Source organism: Gallus gallus, chromosome 8 (genome assembly GCF_016699485.2).
Source record: "Gallus gallus isolate bGalGal1 chromosome 8, bGalGal1.mat.broiler.GRCg7b, whole genome shotgun sequence".
In the NCBI taxonomy this organism is placed as follows: Eukaryota; Metazoa; Chordata; class Aves; order Galliformes; family Phasianidae; genus Gallus; species Gallus gallus.
In genome coordinates, this window is record NC_052539.1 from 2,176,343 (window position 1) to 2,189,289 (window position 12,947).

Genomic DNA, 12,947 nt, shown 5'->3' on the forward strand with positions numbered 1-12,947 from the left:
TGGGAAACAACTCGTAGGTTCAGAAATTAAGTATTAATGGCATCTAATTAGTAAATGTCATAGAACATACAAATTTTTACTGCCTAAAGTTTTCATTTACACTCTAGTAAAATGAATATAGTGTACATATCATACAGGATATGTATTTACTACATACGCATTTGTTAGCAAGAACCATCTGAGAAAATGAAATCTGATAATCTGTTTCAGTATTTGACTTAACTGTTTTATAGTACAAAGAACATTTGAAGAACAGTATGAGAACAAACAACAACCAAATCTGAAACTGAGATGTGTGAGTGAAACCGAGGCAAATGACACTTATGGCAAGGCTAGCTAAGGGCTTGGCAGGTGGCTCAGAGAAGCTATGCAATCTCCATCTCTGGAGATTTACAAGGTCCAACTGGCTGGAAAGTTTTCAAGATCCAGAGCCCTGTTCCGAACTCAGCACTGATCCTGCTCTTAGCAGGAGGCTGGACTAGAGGCGCCCCCAAGGTCTCTTCCAATACAAATGCTTGTACAATTTAAGATTCAAACAATCACCTACCAAATTCAAACAAATCAATGAAACTTTCATTTCTGCCAGAAAAATCTTATACTGGAATATGCTTATACTTACTTACTCTTATACTCATTTTCCAAATATCATCTTTACACTGGTCCACAATGACTGAAACCGAAAAATCATCCAGCAACCAAATGTACATAAAAGTGCCAACATCATTACATTTAAAGGCATACTATGAGCTTTTCCATGATACAATATTTCTAACAGTAACCACACATTTTTAATATCAAATGCATATTGAGAAATAAATGATAGCAAAGAGCTTCTTAATCGTTTTTAAATGAAAGATTTCGTAGTCATTCTGAGAAGGGACACCACAGGAACGAGCACACTAGTATTAACATTCTACTTAGTTTCCAAGTTTCCATTAGCCCATAACATGGTGACATTGTAGTGCCCACAGCAAGTGCTTAGATAAGGCAGAGAACCAAGAGCCAGAGGTGGAGAGGAAGCAGGGAACCCCAGCTCATCTCTACTGTTTTGAGGACCATTTCTGCCCAGTTTGAGGCTGGTCTCTTGCTTGGACTTCAAGTACCAACAGTGAAACTATAAGGAAGAACTCGATGTACATAATTGCTTATGTTTTATTTTCACACAAACAGAAGAGTTCTATTACAAAAAAAGTTGTAAGGCCTCCACACATCATTAAAACAGTTGCAAAAGAACAAATTCACCACTGGTATGACATTACACAAACTGGCAACAAAAAAAAAGAAACAAAAACTCAACACATTAGAAAAGAATTTGCTTTTTGCCACCCAGGAACTGATCCTCTCTAAGTGAAGAATTACTACAGTGCAAATAAGTAGATACTACATAGGTTGCTCCAGAAGTAATGCCTTCTATTTACTTCCATGGAAATAAGAGACACAAAGAGAACGATAACACTATTTGATAAATTCCCAGCTGCAAGATACTGGTTTTTCAACAGTTACCACCATTAGCTGTGCATTCTCACCAGCAATGAACAAGAGGCCACATGCTGTGCTCATAACAACTTGTACCAGCTGAGGTAACCCACTGTTTTACAGCTACTATGATGGCATCACTGCTAGGAAAATGCTGCCCGTGCAGTTCAACTTTCACTGCGCTCATATCCACTGTTTGGTCTCCATAAATTTTCAGCAAGCATCCATACATGTCAACAGGGGCCGTATTTTCCACATGGAGGAATTCAGTGACACGTCTTTGATTCACACACACTTCCATGTCAGACCCCACTCTGCCTCACCGCTGCCATCTGTCTCACAGCAACAAAATATCACAGAAAATTGTTGGGAAGTTTCAGCCTCTCCTGCCACACCACCAACATCCACCTCTGACACTGTCGGCCACCATAATAAAATAGAAGGCATTACTTTCAGAGCAGTTCTTGTATACATGCATATGTATATATACACACATACACAAACATTCTGGTAGCCGATTCTATACCCTATAGTCAAAGAAATAACAAAAAACACCGCCACTAAAACTTTAGTTTTGTGGATAATTAATAACATTTTTTGCTACTCAAACTGAACAGATGCATAAGGATAAAATAATCAGGAGTAATCAAAAGGTCAGACAATGTGATCATCAGTGAATCGCCACAAACACAGCCTTCCACATCTGTAAGCCTGTTACAGCTGGGAAGGCTAACAGTACACGTGCACAGAAAACAACGCAGTGCACTGCTGGCACATCTGATTTGACACCAAATTAGGGTCACGTGGATACAGAATTAGTGCAGCACAGAGGCTCTGTTCCAGCCGTAGAGGACAAAAAGTAGTGGGGCCTCTGGTAAGAACTTGCAGTACTGCTGCAAGTACAGAAGCTACCTTACTTGCAGTTGGCTCAATGTTATGTACGCTAACCTGAAGTGTAACACGGTGTAACTGCAGTTGGGCACAACACAGAGAACAGCAGCTAAGACAAACCAGAGTAAGGGAGGGACAGTATCGAAGAGGAGCACCATGCCATACACTCCAGACCCAGCCAGTGAAACTGTGAAGTACATTCTTACTTTAAAAAAAGATAAATGCACTGCAATCAGGCTGCTATAACACAAGAAAATAACTGTTAGCTGTACGTGCAGAAGTAGAACACGAACGTGTTACATAAGGTTAAGAAATGAAAGACAAAACCTGCAACTGAAGTGGTAGAAAATAAAATCATGGACCAAATTCAAGAACCTTTGAGGTGCCTGGAGAAATGGGATCTAATCCAGCTCTGAAGTCGTAAAACAGGATGAAATTTGCAAAACTGAACTGCCTTAAAAACATAAAACTGTCAGTAATGTCATGGATTCCTTCTTCAGCACATAAAACAGCTAAAGGCCAAGGACCATTGTTTACTCTTGTTGATTTTGATACTTTGAAGGGAGGAACAGAAGTAAAAAATGACACAGAAGTTACAGTGGTAAAGATAAAAGAACACAGACAGCGAAGAGGGGTACAGTCTGGTATTGCTGACTTGAGAGACATATGACCAGCAGACATATCAGAGAGAGAAAGGTTATGGCCCAGGAAAATAGAGAGGCAACTAACATCATCAGGGATGTTGGAAAACGTCTGGAGGGAGTTTGGGATAAAAATTAGCCCTTTGAATCAACAGGCTAAAAACTGGCCAAATAGCCAAGAAATCATCCAGAGACTGAACTATGAGAGAACCAAACTGGGGAAGGGGGCACTGGATTTTTGGGACACTGGAATTACAGAGCAAAACAAAAAACATGAAAACAAAAACAGAGATGACATTCAGATACATAAAATAAGGGGATGCTAAATGGAGTATAAAGGAAAAAGTACTAAACAGAGAAGTAGTTAAGAAGAGGGGAGCCACACACTTCAAGATGGGAGTAAAAGAGAAATGTGGTTGCTAGTGAAGGAGTCATTTATGAAAGTCATTCAAGAAAAGAGAAAGAAATGAACAAGAGCTGCAGAAATTGAAGGGACAAAGTCCTACAGGTGAGAGGCAGAGGCCTGGTTCAGAAACTGATTCTAAGACAGCAGAACAATTTGGGGAAGAAAAAAACAAACAAAACCTAACATGAAAAGCAAACGTGGACGCAAACTCACCAAGAAAAAAGACGTGACCCAAGTGGTTAAAGGAGAATTATAACAGGTAAGGCAGAGCTGAGTCCAAAGCTCTGTTGTGCTGACGTTCTTCAGTGATATTCAGAAAACGAGGAATGGAAATTAAGAAATAACATGAAAAGATGTCTAGGGAAGGTATTAGAGACAGGGCACTGCGAGAAGCAACCAAAGAAACCACATACAGAGAAGCAGACAGAGATGAAAATAAAGACCAGTGAGTCAGAGGAGGCAAGGCCAGTGAAGGATGGAGGCAGCTGAGAAGAGTAAAAGAGTCAGAAAGGTTAATAGACTGGAGATCCCAAAAGGAGTGAGTGACAGGGTAAAGGAGAGAGAAAGACAGATATGCTGAAAGAGAGCAGGTACTGATCAGAGAAAGAGAATTTAAAAATGAGAGATAATAAAGCAGACAGTATTTAGTAAAGACGAGGTCATGGGAATGATTGAGGCAGTGAAAACATCTGTCTAAAGCCAGAAATCAAAGTGGCAGCTAGAAACAGTGAATGAAGAACAATGGAGCTAAGTAGTGATCAGAACAAAAACAACAACATAGAGCTTGCCTACGGTTAGGGATAAAGTTTGAGAAGGCAGGAGTGGGGGGATTTTAGCACAGTCACAAAGAAGGAATGGAACTATTGGCCATTTGTAAAATAAGAACTTCAAGTCTGAAAGAGAGAAGAAGAGACAACAGGGAAGATGAAGCAGAGGCAATGGAAGAATATGAAAATCAAGAACAAAAATCTGAAGAGCAAGGCTTAGGGAAAGGAATGAAGACTGGAAAAAAATCCTTTAAAAATATGAAGCAACACATCACCGGGTATGCCCAGCACCTGCATTTCAACCCCCTTCAGTGATCTCAGCAAGAAGATTTAGTTATTCATCCAGACCAAACAAAAGATCAGAATCCAGAAGATCAGCACTGTCACTGGCTGTTAGCTGATACGGGGATGTGGATACGGGGATTGTTGGAAAAACTTCATACTGCTAAATTGGTATTATAAAATGATGGGGAGGGTGGGAAGCTATTTGAACTCTGCTATCCAGCACCTTTACTTCCAGACTGAACAAACTCTCCACAGAACACAAGCTGAAGGCCTTTGCTGTCTTCCTCTCACATAAACCTCCAGTTCCTAAAAGCCCAAATACCTGAACAGCATTTGCCACCGGCATTCAAACTCAGCCACTAAGATCCTCTTCTCCCTGGCTAACTGCCATGACAGAGACCGAACGGACAGCTTGCTGAAAGCAAACCTCACTGCACTTTTGGGTCCCGTTCAGAGATGGCTGAGAACCACTGGCAATAGAAGTCCCTTTCTATTTCCAAGACTCTGTCAACAATTCCACTCTTTATGGCTGTCTTAATTGTGTGCATGAATAAAACACCAGCCTGCTCAGACACATCTAATACTGTATTTCATCTTCCTGTATATTGGCATGTTTTTAAAGTTTCAGCTCATTACTAAAAGAACACATACTTCTATTGCCTGCTCATACAACGAATATCTGGATCGCTGAAGTTGAAGAGAAGCGGGAAAAATACATTAAGCCGGTCCTACCAAAACAAAGACATACAAAAATACAAAAAAAAAAAGAGAAGATCACATCATTTACAGATCCCCTACTAATTCCTGTTTATTCATTGTGAGCAAACGAGGTTCACTCAAAATTACTGAAGTTCCATAAAAAACAATTAATGCTCTATGTGCAAACAAGAGCTGACAGGAGCTCAAAAAAGCTGGGTCACAAATAGGAGCTCTTCCTTATTCTTAGGCCTCTTAGGTATTTCCATACTGTTTCAGAGTAATTTTAGATAAAAGCACAGTTTATAATTAATTATGAACCTATCGAGCATAGTGTTTTTAAATGCAATTTTTGACAAAGGTTAAGGAAATTTTTTGGAAGTACTTTCTATCATTACCATTCTAGAACACTCACCTATCGTTAAATACTGGAAACAGTGAACTGACTGCAGGACCGGCAGCAACTACTGTAGCATATCTGTAATAAGAACAGTTTGAAAGAATATCATAGAAGCATTGTTATTTTTACACTGTACTTGTTATCTGTATGCTTTATTTTTATTAGGCTACTGCACAGCAGGGGAGCTTTCAAGATAGTAGATGAGATTTTAATGCAGTGTCATTCAAAGCACAAAGTTCGGTCATGAAACACGTTAATACTGCAGTAGTACTGAAATAAAAGGGGGTGCAAGTCAGACCATTTTGCTTAGAAATATAACAGGTTCATTTTAAAGAAAACAAACATGTAATGCCTTGGTTTTAAATAAACAGTGCCAAATCTCACCAGCAACTAAATATGAAAAATAGAGCAATGTTCTTTAACAGGTAACATTTTATACAACGTACAGCACACACAGAATTATTACAACAGACATTGCTGTTTTCATACGTTACTAAGTGATTTACTTACGGGATGGATACTACAACCTCAGTTATACAAGCAATTCTGTCAACCCATACAGACTTCTCAAATGCAATCTCTGGTACCCAAGTCATTTGTACCGTTTATTCTACAGTTTTTAAAACAGAAGCAACAACTACTGTTATTCAGCACAAAATTTAATTAGCAAAACAAAACAAAAACAACACACCCACGCCAATGAATTCCACATTTGCTAACTTTTAATTCATCATTTCTTTACTCCACATATCCTTCCAGAAAAGGAAATAAAAATCTATTGTTGGTTACTTTCAGGCAAAGTAATAATACTCGGTGCACAGTATTAGATGCATATAGCCTGACTGCGATGGGCTTTTTTTGTCAGTGACTTTGGAACATTCTAGTCCATTTCAGAGAATGATTGCAGTACTGGTGCATACGGACAACGAATCGCGGCAGCCAAGCAAGTACTGTGCTGCCTTTGCCAATACAAACCATTTCTCTCTGACATCTGAACTGGAATATAACCATCATTTGTGTAAAATACAGTTATCAGATAATACATGAATGCAAATACAGAGGTTGTTAAACACAAACCAAGGTTTCTCAAGCACTTTCTTCCTATACATTGTTCCACTGGAGTCCTACCAAGACTAGATCAAGTAAATATGGCAGCAAGAAGGAAAATTAAGGACTTGGCCTAGGAAGTCTGGAAATTAAAACTGAACAACAACAGAAAAACAATGTTCTAAGATGAAGTTGTGGCACATACTGTTTAAAACTCCTGCATTTTGTCAAATAGAATTTCCACAGTATTTCTAATTAAAAAAAAAAAAGACACCTACCCAAAAGCACAGCTGATCTAACTCCAAATATCCCACATCTGGATTTTTATTCTTTGAGCACTGCATCTATTAAAAAAGCTGCACGGAGAAGAAAAACAGCAAAACAAAAAGTGCAGGGAACGGACTGCATACAGAACCCCAGTGTGGATGGACGCATTGCTGATTTGCTCTGAACTCACTTCCCACATATTTTACCCACATGACAAAGGGGTTTAACTGACACTAACAGCTTCTCAGCAATCTCACTGGTAAGAACTCTGTTTTGACTGTTCTGTGTATTCTTGAAAAAAGTTCAGCCTTGATATTAGAGAAATTTGAGTCCCGTCTCTATTTTTCAACAGCCTTTTTCCCTTAACAGTGACAACATAATTAAGCATACCAGAGAGGTTTTAAGATTTAACCAAAATATCGTCGGTCTCCTTTTCAATAATAAAGTATCTGTAAGACATTTTGCATCAACACATTTCCGAAATGGAAGTGGCAACTTGCTCTGAAACATAAATGCTAGGATTTACTTTTACTCAATATAAAGCTACTTCTGAGGATACAATATACAAAATCTGATATTTGTGAAGAATATACTGTGTTTTAGTACACAACCGTACATTTTCCAAAAGATTTTGGTATTTTAAAAGCATTTTAAAATCGTAAGGTCAAATGATTTTAAATACAAAACTCTACAAACAGTGACATTTACAGAAATAGGATTTGTAACTTAAAGATCACATCTTTTAATCAGACCCTCTCACACGTGCCAGCCTCAGAAGAGCACTACTCGCTACAAGCAGCATCTGCATGGTTTTAACACTCAGCTATGCAGACTCACATTGCCCCGGGGCAGCGCTGCACAAGGCTATTGAAAATGATCAAACTGCAGAATCAACACCTTAAGTTTTCCCATAAAACCTCCAACAAATGTTTTATGTGCATTATGACAGAACAGCAAAATGAAAAGGGACGTTAAAATAATTTCAGTGTAAGGCTTTTTTCCCCACTAACTACTTTTGCATCACGTTTGGCAAGCACAGAACTAATCATGTCATCTGCCTACTCGTGTGTTGAGAACTGCACGCTATAATTTGCTATAAAATACAGTAGCCTTCTATAATAATTATACCCCTTTTAGAACTAAGATTAAAATAAACCTAACTGTGCTGATTCATACTTCCTATAAATTAATAAAAAGGTGTGAGATTCAGACATTTTGCTTCTACATAAGCCTAATATCTGTATCCTGTGCAAAAGTGCAACCGTGTTTTAGAACTGAGGCCCAACTGAACACATTTTGTTAGTAAAGAAAACATACTTGAACCCACTTAACGTGGAAAACAGCGGCTCTCAGTATCTTCTAAGGTTATGCTTTATATATTTAAAATCTGTTAAAACTGCAAGTTGGTAAAAAGTAAAAAAAAAAATAAAAATAAACAGAAAACATTTAAGTTCGTATATAAATGGGTTTACAAAGCACAACAGTAAGCTTTAAATAATTACATTTCTGTAATGCAAAGAGGTGGGATGATTTATTTAAAGTACTTGAGCATTTCTGATCTTCAGGGTCTGATGTCTGTTTAGCTGCTCGCAGTGTGTGCATGCATACGTTTCGCTACATCATAGACATAGGTTATGTCTGGTCGCTTCTCCGGATCCGGGTTGATGCACATATTAACTAATTGTCGCAGCTAGGAGAAGAAAATAACATGTAAGGAAAGCCAACAATCCTGCCAGGTAGTATTTGTGCATTCTCAAATTCAATTTGAAAAGACTGACAACAATTAGCCCAGCACAGCAACTCTGCATAAACACACACTCAGCGCTCTCTCTCAACACATACTGCACACAATTTTATGCAAGCATGTATGCAACACTTTTTAATACATTTTACATTATCATCAGAAGAAAAATATAATCTTGAAGAGTACTGAGGAGACCTAATTTCTCATTCTTCCAACATATAACTTCAAATGTGCGTGTAACTTCATTATACATCATTTAAATGGCAGCCCCTACTAAACCCAGTGAGGACTTCTTAATTTAAAACCTCCACCTTCGACTTAGTAAGATTCTGAACTTAAAAATGAAACTTGGGAAAGCATTTTAAAGAGGCATCACATTATGTTGGCCTTGGAAACATGATACTGAAGTAAATAAATTCTGGACTGCGTCCTGGTTTTTATTTGTGGGGTTAGGTCATTCATTTTCCTTTAAAGAAAGAAAGAAATAAAATAATATATTCACAGAAGCATTCTTAGGTGTGATTACTGAGAAAACCTAGATCCTGCAACTAACAGAGTGACCTCATCACCATGATTATTCAAAGGCAACACAGACAGCATATTCAAATGTGCCATCAGAGAGTTCCCTTCCTGCTTTGTATAAAAAGACCCAGAAGGATTTTAAATTCTAATTATAGTCTTAGTTTTTCTGAAGATGAATTTCAATGCACTACAGTAGGAAGTCAAGAAGTTGAAGGAAGGAGCATTACATACAACTATTTACAACTCCATTTGCAGAAATTGCAAACAGCACACCTTGTACAGGTTCCACCATAATTAATAACAAGAACTGTCACTAAAATGTTCTGCTTCTTTAGCAAAGAGAAATTAATGCTTATATATGAGATGATGAATTCTCAAGATTGTGATCAGATTGCTCATCATTTTACTTCAATGTTTCTCTTTTTGATTGATGGTCAGACCCAGGAACACACCTACTATCTGAATCTCAAATATGTTAAGTTTATCTGACCAATGTATTTTAAAAGCTATCACATTCCTTCTGGCAGGCAATAAATAGAAATGCTATACCACTAACAAGAAAAACCATTAGTCTCTAATAACGCACAATTATCTGGGGAATAGAACACTGGAAATTATGAACTACCGTGAGAAATAATTGCCAAAATGTAATAGAAAATGTAAAATAAGCTCCTGTGGAACCAGCAGACACAATATAGTAGCAGGGAGCAACAGCTTGCCATGCCACAGCTCATACAGCCTGCACGGCAAACAGGAAACACTTAAGAACATCCAAAAACCCAATCCTGAAATTAGAACCAAATATGTAAACATTTTATAAAGAGAATACAAATGAAATTTATCTGGGGAATACATCAAATCTTGTACATATACATATATCTTTATCTGTGAAGAGTTCCATCTGTTCAGTAGAACTGTGTAGAGTAAATAAAGTCTTAGTAAAAGATCTTGAAGGACTGACACCTATAAAGCTATCATTAGAGGAATAACAGGATTCTCTCTTGTTTTACCAGTACATGGGCTGTAGTTAGAACAATAGAGGTAAATCCTCCAATAAATTTACCTGCAAAAGGCTTTAGAAGTGCTTTTAGCTTCACCAGTCCACTACATGTTTTTTAATTGCTGGCCCATGGGTAACTGATTTTATTTTGTTTTCTAAACTCAACTTTTCCATTTTAAAAAAATACTAAAACCAATAAATAATTTGAGTCTGAAATTAAGTCATTAAACAGGATGCCCTCCTCTACAGTTGCTTTGTTACTTCTGTTACAGTATATCATAGTTCAGAGCTTCAAAGACAGCCATATAGATGCAATGGTTACTAAGACACAAACAAAATGGCATCACTGCATTAGGTAAGGCCTAGATAAACCAACCATCTACACGATGTCTTGGCTGTATGCAACTCGTACAGTTACTTACTAACCCTAACCAAAATGATCATGGAGCTACTACTGTCCAGGCACAAGAAAAGGCTTACGAGAATGTTATTAATAAGGGACAGTCATGAATCTGTTTATTTAGGAATTCTTTTCTCAATGCAGCACAAGAGATGAACTCAATCAGCGGTAACAATCCTTTGCAATTATTACAGTAAAATAAATGGTAGTCATCAACGTGGCTATGAGTCTCACTACTTAAATGCTGGCCGTTGTTAACACTGCTAAGTCTCTTTCTCCCTCCCCAGAATTTCAGTTGTAAGAGAGCATAGCAGAATGAAAATAGTTACAGACAGAGTCTTCCACAACTGAAAAAGGGTTCATGCTGGCTGCTAATACTTGGCCATAGTATTACTTCTTAACTACCTACACAAGTAACTATCTGAATGAACCTGAGATCGCTGGTCAGCCCCCCTAGTACTAGTGAAATCCTCATGAAGCAGAAAAGCCTGACAGTACCACAGGAAGAGGCACCAGGGTTCTCAACTCGGACTACCACTAGAGACAGTAATTTTTTTTTATTATCAACTGGCACAGACTGGCCAACAACCAGAACAGACTTACGACTGAGCTGGAAGGAGCTCCTGTTGCATCCCCACATCCCCAAGCTGCAAACTTCTTTGGCTGCTTACTGTTCTTAACCTCCTCCGTGCACTTAGCACAATGACTGTGTTTAGCCTGGAGCTTAGCCTGACACTGGAGCAGTGGGATACACTTTCTTTAACTTTAGCAGATTTTTCAGCTATGAAATAAACAATTATCGCTCAAGTCAGGAGAAGGGGAGGGGGGAATACTAAGTACTGTGACAGGCAAGTACTTGGCACTGTCAGGCAACTGAGAAAGAAAACTTTTCGTATAAGAAATCTTGGATGATTGAACTAATAATAATAAACTCACAAACCTTACTCTGAACAGGAGACCTTCCTGAAACTCAGTGTTGGAAGGAATGCTGGCAACCCACACGGCAATTCTAGACCTGCTGGCACATTCAGCCTTCTCATCTGGGCAGAGGACTGGCTACAGACTTGGGACGAAAAGCACCTCAGAGGAAAGACTGAAAGATTTCACCTACCACAAAAGCAATGTGATGCTAATATTGGCTGACGGAATTTTATGAGTATTGACTGAGGGTGACAAGGGAGCCCCAGCTTTCTACTCCCTAAAGTAAAACACATTTCTGTAAATACTGAGCACTTACCCTGAACATCAGGGTTTCTTAAGGAATATTCGGGAAAGGAGATACGTGAAGAAGTTAAACATTCAAAAATCTTGGATAGTAACTCTTACTGCTCAACCAAGTTTGTGAAAACACAACTTAGGCCATTAGGATTTCTAACCAAAAATTTATCTCATTAAAATTTACGTTTCCCCAAAAAAGCAATTGCCTAGTACTTAGCAATGCAACTGCTTACACTCCTACATGACAGGATACAACAATTTCATTGAGCATTCATTGCTATTTCAGAAAATTCTTCATCACAAAATATGTGGATTTGAGTGTTCAGAAACCCCTGAACTTTCCTGCTCAGAATGTGCTCCCAGTCCGGTTAAAGAGTAGACATCTAACTTCTCAGTACAGACCACTCAGGAGAGTAAAATAATACAACAGATAATGCTTGCTTGTTCCTATTTTTTTTTTTATTTTTATTTACTTCTTGTGCGAATAGAGCATTTTTCAAAGAAGATTTTGGGTTTTTTTTTTGATGTTTTTTTTAATTATACTTTGGTGCAGTAACTAACAAACATAGATGAGCATTTTTTGCATACCTTGTAGATAATGCAAGTTTTCACACTGGAACAAAAGAAATGCTCTCGGTACCATCTCTATATGATTACTTCTTTTAAAGTTACTATTTCTACATCTATTACAGCTCTGAATCTCTCATTATATTTTAAACTAACTGGTGTATTTTATAACTACCTGGTTTACTCAAAGCATAGAAGTAAATGTCTGCTTTCAAATGAAGAAAATGTAACCTGTGCTTTGCAACTGCTTCCGACACTGGAAGCTACACAGAGGTAAGCGAAAGGTGGAACCTCTTTCCCTGTCCCAACTCTAAGACCTTCTATCTGGGCCAGGCTTTGATATTTGCCCCTTGGCTGGGAATCCGCATATCCAACTTCACACTTAGCTGCAGCGAAGTAGCCCCGCAGGCAGGCCAACTTCAACGAACCACTAGTGGTATCATCATTAAAATCCTGCTGAAGGTCACCATGGAAACCGCCTGCTGAGGTTTCACTGCTGCACTCGGCATCTCCTAATCAGCTACCATGTGAAATGCAAATGCAGACAGTCTGAAAATTAGTCAAGAAGAATAGAGGATGAGGATGCAGATATGTGAAATATTCATGCGCTTCATGGAAAA

The 12,947-nt window shown here is 38.3% G+C and overlaps 1 protein-coding gene across 6 annotated transcripts in view; it reads right to left on the reverse strand.

Annotated features, from left to right (window-relative positions):
* Positions 1-6,203: 6,203 nt before the first annotated feature.
* NEK7 (NIMA related kinase 7) overlaps positions 6,204-12,947 on the reverse strand; it is a 54,821-nt gene continuing 48,077 nt past the window's right edge. For all 6 annotated transcript variants that reach the window (XM_015290271.3, NM_001031264.2, XM_015290270.4 and 3 more), the window contains one exon: positions 6,204-8,566. In XM_015290271.3, the coding sequence (XP_015145757.1) occupies positions 8,456-8,566 (111 nt within the window). In that variant the 3' untranslated portion in view covers positions 6,204-8,455. The remainder of the gene's footprint in view (positions 8,567-12,947) is intronic.